The sequence below is a fragment of the Palaemon carinicauda genome, chromosome 11 (assembly GCF_036898095.1).
Source record: "Palaemon carinicauda isolate YSFRI2023 chromosome 11, ASM3689809v2, whole genome shotgun sequence".
Taxonomy (NCBI): Eukaryota; Metazoa; Arthropoda; class Malacostraca; order Decapoda; family Palaemonidae; genus Palaemon; species Palaemon carinicauda.
The window spans coordinates 112,971,878-112,984,940 of record NC_090735.1 but is presented as its reverse complement, the minus strand read 5'-3'; the positions used below and the strand labels follow the sequence as shown (position 1 = coordinate 112,984,940).

At 44.3% G+C, this 13,063-nt stretch overlaps 1 protein-coding gene across 1 annotated transcript in view; it reads left to right on the top strand.

Annotated features, from left to right (window-relative positions):
* LOC137650123 (protein maelstrom homolog) overlaps positions 1 to 13,063 on the top strand; it is a 418,726-nt gene that overhangs the window by 66,488 nt on the left and 339,175 nt on the right. The window contains exon 3 of the mRNA XM_068383256.1: positions 6,223 to 6,363. Coding sequence (XP_068239357.1) covers positions 6,223 to 6,363 — 141 coding nt within the window. The remainder of the gene's footprint in view (positions 1 to 6,222; positions 6,364 to 13,063) is intronic.

Sequence of the window (13,063 nt, the reverse complement as noted above, 5' to 3'; positions counted from 1 at the left end):
TACGCGCGCAAGCGCCAACGAACTTCTTACGCGCGCAAGCGCCGGCGATCTTCTTACGCGCACAAGCGCCGACGATCTTCTTACGCGCGCAAGCGCCGACGATGTTCTTACGCGCGCAAGCGCCGACGATGTTCTTACGCGCGCAAGCGCCGACGATCTTCTTTCGCGCGCAAACGCCGACGATCTTCTTGCGCGCACAAGCGCCGACGATCTTCTTGCCCGCACAAGCGCCGACGATCTTCTTGCGCGCACAAGCGCCGATGATCTTCTTGCCCGCACAAGCGCCGACGATCTTCTTGCGCGCACAAGCGCTGACGATCTTTCAGCGCCGTCGATCTTTAGCGCTGTCGATCTTCTTTCGCGCACAAGCACCGACGATCTTCAAGCGCCACAACCTCGTACGTGTGCTCGCTGACAGCCGCGCGCACGTGCCAACATTTTTCACGGGCTCTTTAATCTGATTCCTGCTCACCCTATGATGTCTTGCCCGCGTGAGAAATGTTTTCAACGGTCTCTTGCGCGCGACCCTTGGTTTTTTCCCATCGTGCTAGCGCCAGCGTCTCTCGCGCGTGACCCCTGGGGTTTTCCCATCGCACGAGCGCCAGCGCGCTCCCTCTCCCAAGGTGAGACCTTCTCCCACCGCACCAATGAGAGAAACCCCACCTCGAGCAGGAGAATCGTCCCTTGTTAGGGAGAGAAGAGCCCTCAGACTTCTTTGTTGGAGTTACGTATCCCTCCTTGTAGGGAATCAGAGGACTCTAAGAGTTCCCCCAAGTAGAACCTTTGGGGACAAGAGACTTTGCTGCCAGTTCACCAGGAGGAGAGTAGCATGATTCAGAGCACCACTCCGTGGAAGAGCTTTCCAGGGGAGTCTCTCTTGAGAGACTCTCTAGCCGGCAGGTGACATTCTCGGCAACAAAGGTCCCGAGTCGGGAAAAGGTCGCAAATTTGCCATACAGGCCACTTCGTGGCTGGATGTCTGGCTAGGGTCTCTGGGCATTCTGCTGCGACCCGAGGATCTGTCCAAGGAGAGCATCAGGAAAGGCCTGGAGACCTTCCTCCTCTTGGGCACACATACCGTCGAGTTTCTGGCCCACCCAGTTTCGAACTTGTGGGCAAACTCGATCTTGAAACACCGTGATGCGGTGGCTGAGAGGGTCCACTCGAAGGTTCCAGCCGTGGATACCTGTAGGCTCAGACACACTTCCATCTTGGGAAAGAGTCTGTTTGAGCCCAAGGATACGGAACAGGCAGCTGAGAGGTGGAAGAAATCGAGCCACGATTCTCTTCTCCAAAGAGCTCTTACATATAAGCCCTACAAACCTCCAGCACCTCAACAACTTCGCCAATCCAAGACGACGAAACCGGTAGCGGCAGCAAAGTCGAATGTGTTCAACCAGTAGCCCTTTCCTGTCAAAGACAAGGAGGGCGGGAAGTCCTCCAGGGAAGGCAAGAATCCTAGAGGGAGTGGCCAAGGTCCCGAGCACTAGGATTGGGAATTCCCCTGCATGTCCACCAGTGGGGGGATGCTGGCAAGTTGCGCATTCAGGTGGCAGCAACTCGAGTCCGATTCCTGGACGATCTCCGTTATCAGTCAGGAATATCGCGTCCCGTTCTTAATGTGTCTTCCGCCCCTGACAGCGAATCCTGTGGCGTTGAGCTCCTATGCCATGGGATGGGTTAAGGGGCTAGCCCTTCGGGCAGAATTCAAGACCATGCTCAAGAAGAATGCTCTCCAGGAGGTCGTCAACGGCTCCCCAGGCTCCTTCAGTCGACCCTTTCTCGTAAAGAAGGCATCTGGAGGCTGGAGACCCGTCATCGACCTCGCATCTCTGAACAAGTTTGTCAAACAAACTCCGTTCAGCATGGAGACAGCAGACACGGTCAGACTTGCAGTGAGACCGCAAGACTTCATGTGTACACTGGATCTGAAGGACGCGTACTTCCAGATCCCAATCCATCCGTCTTCCAGGAAGTACTTTAGGTTCAGCCTAGACAACAAGATCCACCAGTTCAAGGTGCTGTGTGCGGTCTCTCCACAGCACCTTAGGTATTCACCAGAGTGTTCACCCTGATATCTTCGTGGGCACACAATATTGGTATCCTGTCTCCTCCGCTATCTGGACGACTGGCTGATCCTGGCAGACTCGGAGTCGACCCTTCTTCGACACTGAGACAAACTTCTGGGACGTTGCCAAAATCTAGGGATCAGGATAAATCCCGAGAAGTCTTCTCTGCCTCCATATCTACGACTGGTATATCTAGGCATGATATTGGACACCAATCTCCACAAAGCCTTTCCATCAGACGACAGGATAGCAAGGCTGAGGAGGGTCACAGATCCTTTCCTCAGATGAGAAGAGCTTCCAGGCCAATCGTGGTTCCTCCCCTACGGCACCTTTCCCCCTTGGCCCGTCTGGTTCCAAACGGCCGCCCCAGGATGAGATCCCTATAATGGCGGCTCAAGTCCTGGTAGAATCAAGGCCTCAATTCCCCGGACATTCTGGTCCCTATGGGTCCGGCAGTACGGACGGACCTTCAGTGGTGGGGGACGGAGGTAAACCTTCGAAGGGGAGTGGATCTTTTCGTCCTCCCCCCGGATTTGATGCTGTCTTCGGACGCTTCAAAAGAATGTTGGGAGGCCCACGTTCTGAACCACAGGATCTCAGGCCTCTGGTCAGAATCAGGAAAGTGCCTCCACATAAATCTGCTAGAATGAAGGCCGTATATCTGGCACTTCAACAATTCCAACAGATCTGGCGACTCGCTCCGTAGTTGTCGTGAGCGACAACACTAGGTAGTGGCTTATATCAATAAGTAGGGAGGTACCTTTTCACAACAGCTATCCCATCTTGCAGTAGAGATAATGAGATGGACCGAAGTCCACTCGGTTCCACTATCGGCTCGCTTCATTCCGGGCAAGAGGAATGTGTTCGCTGACAGTCTGAGCAGAGCATTGCAGATAGTGAGTACCGAGGGATCTTTGGATCCGCTAGTAGCCAACAAAGTCCTGATTTTGTCGGGTTCCCCGATGTTGGACCTGTTCGCGACAGACTTGAACTTCAAGCTTCGACTGTACTGTTCCCCAGTCCCGGACCTCAAGGCACTCTGGCAAGATACCTTCCAATAACGATGGGACAACATCGACGTTCACGTCTTCCCACCGTTCGGTCTGATGAGAAGGGTGCTCAACAAGACCAGACTATCGGTCAACCTGTCAATGACCTTAATAGCTCCACTATGGCATCGTGCAGAGTGGTTCCCGGACCTTCTGCAGCTCCTGACGGAACTCCCGAGAGAACTTCCTCCACGACACGAGCTACTCAAACAACCACACTGCAACATTTTCCACAAAGCCGTAACATCGCTTCGGCCTCATGCCTGGAGACTATCCAGCATCTCCTCACAGAGAGAGGCTTTTTGCAACAAGTTGCGGAAAGGATGTCTCGACACCTGCGAAAGTCATCTGCAGGGGTCTACCTGGCGAAGTGGAGAGTCTTCTGTGGTTGGTGTCGGGGAAGGTGTATATCTCCTCTCGATGCCACGATTCCAGCAATAGCAGAGTTTCTTGGATATTTGCGGGAAGAAATGCACCTTTCGGTCTCGGCGGTGAAAGGCTAACGCTCAGCCTTAAGCCTGGCCTTCAGGCGGAAAAGAATAGACATTTCTTCCTCGCTGGAACTTTCTTTGCTCATACTAAGCTACGAACTTACCTGCCCTCAGTCAGAAGTGAGACCTTCTCCATGGAACGTGGTTCGTGTTCTCAGGGCTCTTAAGAGACCTCCGTTCGAACCATTATGCCAGGCTTCTGGTCGACACCTGACTTGGAAGACGGTGTTCCTACTTGCATTGGCTTCAGCCAAGCGTGTCAGTGAACTTCATGGTTTATCATACGACGTCGCCCATTCAAGGGGATGGGGAGAGGTAATATTCAGGTTCGTCCCCGAGTTTGTAGCTAAGACTCAATACCCTGGAGTTCCGGACCCGCGGTTCAACTCCTTCAGGGTTTTGAGTCTCCGTTCTGTAACAGATGACCCAGACCATCTCCTACTATGCCCAGTAAGGAGTCTGAGGCGTTATCTTAAAAGAACAGCTGCAGTTCGTCCTCTCGTGCAAGCCCTGGTTGTGAGAACAGGAAGGACGAAGAGGAGGGTCACCAAGAATACCATCTCAGCTGGGATTCGAAGGGTCATCCATCATGCCCTGAATCCGTACCCTCCTCCGTCATGTCGCCCTAGAGCGCACGATGTCAGAGACATCGCAACGTCCCTGGCATTCAAGAGAAACTTCTCTGTGACGCAGGTGCTACAAGCTGGGGTCTGGAAGCGTCAAACAACCTTCACAGCCCACTACCTGCAGGACGTGACCCACAGGAGCCTTGATACGTTTTCTATCGGCCCTGTGGTGGCTACACAACAGCTGGTCTAACCTCAGGCTCCTTAATGGACAGGTAGCAGAAGGTTGAGGGCATTGTTACCTGGTTTTAGACTGCATGAATGAAAAAGGATGTCTGGCCCTTACTCTTTTCTTCATCCTCCCCTCTCTTGGGGAAAGCAGCATCCTGGGTTCTCTGCATAGCTGACCTCAAACCACTGCAGGTAAACCATGCTTCCTTGTGTTCCTAGTATTAATATAATACTGTCGCGTCCCCCATACCCTGACGAGGTGGTATTGGGAACGTCCTAGCCTAGAATTCCATCTAAAGGACTTCAGGTAAACTTCCTAGGACAAGTCATACTTCATTCCTCCACACACAAGCTTACGTAGGCCGCACTTTCCTTGCGAAGCAAGGAACTTGCGAGGTGCAGGGACTCCTTTTCTCGAGTGCTGCTCAGTCGGATTCTGAGTCTCCGGGCAAAAGCCAAAGCCAGTAACGGATGGGACTTACCACCCTTCCTAAGGGTTAAGTCACCCTATGTAAATAGCATGGTTTGTATTTCAGTTTCGGAACAAATGACAAATTCGGAGATAATTTGTATTTTTCCTAACCATACAAACCTTAGCTATTTACACATATTTGCCCGCCAGCCCTGTCCCCCGGTGTGTTGGGGGGGAGGGGTAGCTAGCTACCCCTCCCCTACCCCCTTGGTAACTAGCAGGGGGGGGGTAGTTAACCCTCTTTAAAAATCTAATGGCTTGCCATTTCAGCTACGCCAAAAGTAATACCCTTATTTAAATAGCTAAGGTTTGTATGGTTAGGAAAAATACAAATTATCTCCGAATTTGTCATATTTTTCATATATAGTAAATGCTATCGGCATCAATTACCTTAGATGTCAGGATGCCAGAAAACTTTCAATCAATCAATCAATCCCCAGTTGGCTCTTTGTCCTTTGGAATGGATTGTCCTTTTTTTTCTCTGGAGACTGGAAGCTATACAGTTCAATATCCAATTTTTTTTAATTAGAACTCGCTCACCACTGTATGCAGGGGCTCTGTTTACTCTATACCACTTTTTTTCCCCCCAAGTTAAAATACGGGTAAGCTTGACAAAGGGGCTGGCTGTATCACTGTAGAAACCCAGTTGAGGTAGAGTGGCGTCTTTCTTCATAGTAACCAAACTGTATTGACCTATTCTCTAATAACTGATGTTTCCATCACAGTTCCCTACAGGGAGTAGGGCTCACTGCCAGTTCTGAAAAAAAAAAAAATACATTGGATCACATGGTACTTTTAGAAGATAGAATTCAGGTAACTATCTATACATAACTAACTATAAAAATTAAATAAATATATTTTTTTTTTCATGCAGACTTATTATAACCTGTTTGCATTGTACTAAGATTTATCCTTCTTTCCTTCAGTTGTTCCCCACTTTCAACGGCATGTGGAAGTCAGCAATATGAGCATCATGGGAAATTCATAGAATGATTTTAATAGTAAAATTTCATATTTTTATACTCTTGATTTTTATGTACATGCCCAACCTCTCAATGACTCTGTATCAAGAGAAGGGATATGTCTACAACAAAACTAAAAATTATACTTTTTATGCGATAACCTTGGCTTTCTACTACTTACCTCTGCAAGGCTCGATTCCTTTTAAGGGCATGTATTTGTTGAAGTTGAAATGAATTTGGAGAATATAAGGATATTTAATACTTCATAGGTATGTGTTGATTAAACCAGGATTCTGGAGAAGCAATATAAACATCAGGTGAATATAGAAATAAATTTTATAAATAAAGTATTTTTCTTTACTCAGATGTTCCTTTTTTCCAGCACTTCATCACAACAGGATCTTTATTATTAGTACCAGTGAATATTGCAGGACAGAGAGAGGATCAGTCCCAGCTGAATTATCAGTCTTATGCTTTACCTTTGAAAATGGAATTGAGAGAGAGCATCATAAGATTCTGAAGGGTAGGTTACTTTAGTGCTGTATTTTTTTTAAACTTCGGTGATATAAACATCATAAAAGGGATGTAAATAGCTATTTATTCGTACGTGTATACAAACTTATGAGGCATTTAAATGGGTTACTTGTAGTTCTGTTTTCTATGACTAGACAATCATTAAAGAAAAAGGGTTTGATTGCATCATAATAGGTTGCTAGGTATCCCCTCTGTAGGGCATTGCTATGCGCTCCTTGAATGTCTTTGGTCACATATCTCCTGGTAATCGTGCTAAGAGGAGGCAGTCGCTCCTCTTCTATGATCATGACTGCTATATCCAAACTTGATACCTTTATAGTTCTAAGTGTTTTTCCTATTACCGTCACTAGCTGTGCTTTCATTATTTGTGGGTAAAGTGTGTTTTGTGATTGTTAGTACTTCTAGCATCATTCGTTTGTGCCGTAGACGTGAACGGCACTCCTGTGGCAGTTTCATGAGCCTGTTTGCCCCACGTGCAGTGGCAAGAGTTGTTACGTGGGATCTCCGTGCGAGTATTATAGGGAGTGGCCGTCCTACTAGTGGTTGAATTGTTGTTCTCGACGCAAGAAACGAGCTAATAGAGGTAGTTCTCCATTCTCCAGCAATGGTAAGAAACGCAAGATCATTTCTGAATCGAAAGTCATCCCGCACCCTCCCCAGTGTCTAGAGACCTCTGAGGACGACTTCCATAATTTTGTTATTGACGATCATAATTTTCTTAAGTTTGTCACCTAGTAATGAGATTGTGCATGATGATCCTGAGTTGATGCTTATGATAAATCCTTTGGCAACAGCCACTGTGCTCCCCGAGCCGGATCCGATCCCAGTAACCTTGGTACCTAATTATTCTACCATGCTAAGATCTCCCTTGCCTTCAACTAGTTTTTTGAGTAGTGAGCTCTTCGTGGTAGATTATGTCAGGAACAAGTTTTTGCTCTTGGAGGTTGCCTTATCTCCTATATGAGTGTTGAAAGTCTCCCTCCCGTTCCCATGTGTGGACCCCTAGAGTCGAGACTGCCATTTCCCCATGTATAGAAGCGGCCATATTGGATAATCCCATTTATTATTCTTTTGCTCGTTCCCACGAGCCAGGCTTGCCATGTACCCCCTAGATGGTCCTCGGCACCACTCTCTTTTAAAGAGTATTGTACTCTCCATGTGTCCCAGGCCTCTCCAGTACGTTATTGTATTTTGAAGTTGGTCAAACATCTTCGGCCGTGTCCACAACCACAGCTGTGGTCAAGCCAAGTTACTCCAGATCACATTTGTCAAGCCAAGTTGCTCCAAATCACTTGTTCTCTCCTTCCAAGCCAACCGCTAGGAATTTTATTTTAACTACAAATCCTTTATTAGTTCCACAAGATAGTTCCATTCATGGCTCAGCTCGCACATACATTCAAACTAGCAAGTCAATACTTGCCACTGTACAGTATCACGTGTGATGAAACTGCACGCGACAGAATTTTCCTTCGTGGGATGTAGAGACCACCAAGCCTGCTGGGACCACATGTGATGACGTTAGGAAACGCGCCGCCATTTTATTGTGTGACAGTAACCCTCCTTGATGGTTATGTTCCCTTGTCACATGATTACGCACGATCAGATCATGCTGCCATTTCTCAGGCCTGTATGCGAATGGAACCCCCTTTTGGTAGTGTTCCATCATCATCTTATGCCTATTATAAAGAAGCCTTGCCCCCCAGATGCAGAAGCCTTGATGAGGATTTGGGGCTTAGGGATTAGCAGCTGGACTCGAATGAACAGAGGGAACTACTTTCCCACTGGATTTCAGTGCCCAACTGTTGATCCAACTAAATTAGTCAGCACTTTCTCTTTTCATTTTGGTTATTTCTTTTTTTCTCCCATCTCTTCCTTTTGGGCTCAATATTGTTGACGTTTTTGGCTTGTTTGATTATGCTTTGGCTGCTGCTTTGGATTTGGCACAGTGTGGGATGGATGGCATTCCATTTCAACCTGTTCCAATTTAGACACCATCACCCTCTGGCAGACCCCATTGGGTGCAGACCAAGTCTGTAAAGAGTTGGGCTCCAGTGATCCAGTTGAAAGTCGCCCATATTTGCGGGAAATGGGTGACGCCAGTCATTGGAGTCGCCGGTGGGAGGGGCTAACAGCCCCCGCTGACTAGTGTACGCCCACCTTAAGAGAGGCATCCCCTCCCTAATAGAGGACTGGTCCCCTGCTGAAGCCTCTTCTCGTGTTGGGCCACATGGGATAGGAGGATTGACATCCTCCGATAAGAGGTGGATAACCCGGCTTGCTCTTTCAAAAAACCAATCCCTCTGTTGACGACTTGGAAAATACAAACATGGACCTCAGTACAGACAGCTCCATCTTGGGTTTCAATATCGTAACATTGGAACCTTACTCACATCATATGAAGAATGATAAGAAAACACTAAGAGAAGATGAGGAGGAGTGAGAAATGATGACAGTACCGAAAAATATAGAAAAGTAGAAGTATTACCTGGTCACTATGAAGTAGTGAATTATGAGAAATTTTTTATTTTATGAATTTGAAAATGCTAGACATGAACGTGTAAATGTTTTTAAAGCTATTAGGGAAATAGGTGCTGTATGTAGAGGGCAGCCAAAAATTCTTCCCCAGGGAAATGGAAGTCTCCTGATAGAGGTACTATCCCCAATACAAGGCGAAAGATTGAAAACATTCGCAACATTGGATGGTCATAGTGTCAAATGCGTTTCGCACCCTACTTTCAACCCGAGTAGAGGTGTGATATGTGCTCCAGAGTGGCTGGACATAAAGGAAAAAGAAATTGAGGATGAACTGAAAAGTCAAGGAGTAGTAAAAGTAGTCAGAATGAGAAAGAGAGTTGGAGAACAACGTATTCCTCTTGCTACTTTGATTATAACATTTGATCAATGCAGATTACCAAATGTTATAAAAGCTGGTTGGCTATCTTTGAAGGTAAAACCATATATCCTTTCACCATTGCGATGTTATCATTGCCAATTGTATGGCCATTTAAGGCAGAAATGCAAGGAAAAACTAAATAATAAGCCAGCTGTTTGTGCCTTCTGTGGAAAAAGTAGTCATGGAGTATGCATAGAAAACCCTAATTGCATACATTGTGGGGAAGCACACCCAGCTACATCTAAAAGCTATATCAAGTTTACTTTTGAAATAGAAATTTAGGCCATTAGGACCATGGAAAGAGTTACTTTTAAAGAGGCTCGTAAGAGAGCTCTTGAAAAGCAGATAAGACCAGGGCAACCTTTTTCAATGGTTCTGAAGAAAAACTTGCCAAACCACACAGATGAAAATTATATCTCTACTTCTAAGATAAAGAAACAAATGATTAAAGAGGTTGAAAGTCCCATTGAAAATCTATATCCAGAAATTGTAGAAAAATCAAAACAGATACTTAAAGATCTGAAAGTTATTCAAAAGCCAACTACTCCGATTCTAAATAATAGTACAAACCTCTCTCAGGCGTGTCCTTGCCTGATCTGATGGAGGTTCCACTTGAAACCAATTTACCTGGTGAACCTGTAGTGGGGAAGGTGCAAAATCCTGACAGATCACAACCTTGTAATCGAAAAAGAGAGAGACCTCCATCTCTCTCGCCTCCTACCATAAGAAACATTAAAGTCACGACTTCAAATAAATACGATATCTTGTCTGCTGATGTTTCTGATCAACTAGAAGGTAAATTGAACCAATCAGAAATTCAAGTTGAGGTCCACCATCCTCCTCAACAAATAGATCAAAAGGACACAAAGAAAAAGACGAACACAAAACCTACTATATCAAGAAGCTTTCTAGAGATACCACCGGGAAATATTGTTAGATCAAATATTGCTAATGGAAGACTTCATCTAAGGTGTCTTTCCAAAAAATAAACCATAGGTTTTTCCTCCATTCTGCAATGGTATTGCCAGGGTTTAAGGGCGAAATATGAAGAACTTGAGCTCCTCATAAGTGAGCACTCGCCTATAACTGTATGTCTACAAGAAAGCAAGCTCGATGCTAACACGCCTTATCCTCGAGAGTATGTTAGCTATAGGACACCATATGATCAACGAGGAGGGAGCCATGGGGGAAGTCTTATATACGTTCGTCAAGATGTTCCCCAAATATCTTTGTCTATCTGTACCCGTCTGCAGGCAGTGGTTGTACAGATCGATATAGGGAGAAAATACACAATCTGTTCTCTTTACTTGCCTCCAAATGATAATATCTCATATGATAATATAGTAGAATTGATTAAATAACTCCCACAACTTTCTCTCTTACTAGGAGATCTTAATAGTAGACATCCTTTATGGGGTGATGCTTTGGCAAACACAAGGGTTAATATTATATCATCAATTTTGGAGAATGAAGATGTAGGACTCCTTAATACCGGAGAACCTACACACTTTCATGTTCAGACAAGTACCTTGTCCTGCATTAACCTATCAGTTGCAAGCTCTAACTGTCCTCTTGATTTTAATTGGCGAACATTAGATGATTGGCAAACTAGTGATCATGCACCAATTATTATAAACACCAACAATAGTCCACCTTTACAGAGATCGCCTCGATGGAATCTTGATAAGGCGGACTGGAATAGATTTCAGGAGCTAAGTGAAATTGAAGGAAATGCAGAACAGTTTGAAAGTATTGATGGTGCCATAGACTTACTTAATGGAACTCTTCACACAGCAGGAGTCAATTCCATTCTCAAAACAACAGGGATATTCAGACGACGACAAGTCCCCTGGTGGTCATCAGAACTAACTGCCCTGCACAGAGCCACAAGAAAGTCTTTAACTCGATTGCGCATGCACCTTACTGAGGAGAATTTAGTCATATACAAGAAATGTAGAGCACAGTTCCGTCGTACCATGAAAGAAGCTAGGCGCCAGTCTTGGATGTCATTTGTTTCCTCCATTAAGAGTAGAACACCAACATCATCTGTGTGGAGGAAAGCCAAAAAGATTGCAGGCAAATTCACCTACCTGTGTTAAAACACTGGATAGGTGTGTTTTAGAAAAAAAAAGTTTTTTTTTGCCATAATTTTTCCTCCGTATTAGTTGCGAGTGATATCGACCTGCGAGACCTCAGTTCAGTGTGCGCAGCAGTCGGGTGAGGACGCATTTCATCTCGGCTCTTTCCCTTGTGCTATTTCTGAGATGCCCTCGGGTCGAGCTTGACCCATCAATACCTAATTAAGGTAAGTTGTGTAATATCAAATTTTTATATAATTATTGAATGTGCAGTAGTGTTTAGGCTTATATGAAAAAGGATTGTCGTAAAGTGTTTTTGAATGTCTTCTACCCCGTATGTTTTTATAAAATAGCTCCAGTTTTTATAAGTTTGGAGCTTTATGATAACTTTATTATAATTATTATTTTATTATATTTAATTACAAAATAATCTATAACTTCATTCTTGCTACCTTAATAATTTTCTGCAAAGCCTCGAAGAATTTTATAAGTAAATGACTTGCTGATATTGACATATCTTTATCTATTTCAGGTAGCAGATTTGACCTTCCATGGTGGTGTGGTTGGCTGCCATTTTGTGAGCATATCTGAAACAAGCTGGCATAGCTTTATTTATTCCTCCTTTTTATAAAATTTCTGATATTTTCATGCATAAATAAGATGCTCAGCAATCATTTTTAAAGCACTAAATAATATCCAAGTGCATATTCTTTTCCACATTTTTTGTTGTATGATAATACAATATCCTGTAAAAATTTTAGTCACTAAATATGTCATTTACCTACTACAGAAAAGTGTTGAAAAGAGGATAGATTTTTTTAGCCCCCCCCAAAAAAAAAAATTTCTCATCAGGACACGTTCTCTTATGGTTCCTCCCCCCCCCCCCCCCCTCGATCTCAGTAAATGGTGCTCAATTATCGTAGAATAAGTGCTTGGAATAGTTTAGCTTATTTCCATATTTAGATTGTAGGTGAATTTTTTTGCAGTCATTTTTTCTTTATACTTATTTTTTAATTTATTTGTAATAATTATTTATTTTAGATTTAGCTTTCATTTACTTTTTTTGAAGAGTAGAATATTCTTTGATTTTTTTTTTTAATAGTAAAAGATTGTGAATTGCTTCGTAAATGAATTTTTTATGAATTTTTTGTTACCTCGGATCGAGGTCAACCCATCGATACCTAATTAAGGTGGTCAAATAACAATACCTATCCAGGGTATAGGTAAATGGGCAGTATATGACTGGAGCAACCGAAGTTAGCAATGCCCTGGCTGACCATTTTTCAAATGTATCGTGCAAGTGTGGAGCAGCTCCTGGTCACCAGTATAGGAGCATTGAAGAAAAGAAAGTTTTAAATTTTGCAACAAGAAAGCAAGAGTCATGCAATTCTCCTTTTACTGAAAGAGAATTTGATTCTGATCTTGCTACGTGTAACGATACAGCCCCTGGACCCGATGGAATTCCATATGCAATGATTAAACACGTACCTTTTAATACAAAGTTATTTATTTTAAGGATTTTGGATAGAATATGGCATGATCATAGTTATCCAAGTGTTTGGGAACTAGCCATTATTTTAGCCCTTTTAAAACCCGGTAAGGACAAGTTTTTAGCAGGAAATTATAGGCCAATTGCATTGACATCTTGTTTGTGCAAAATCATGGAGAAGATGGTCTATGTATGACTGATATGGTACCTTGAAAAGAAGGGTATTTTA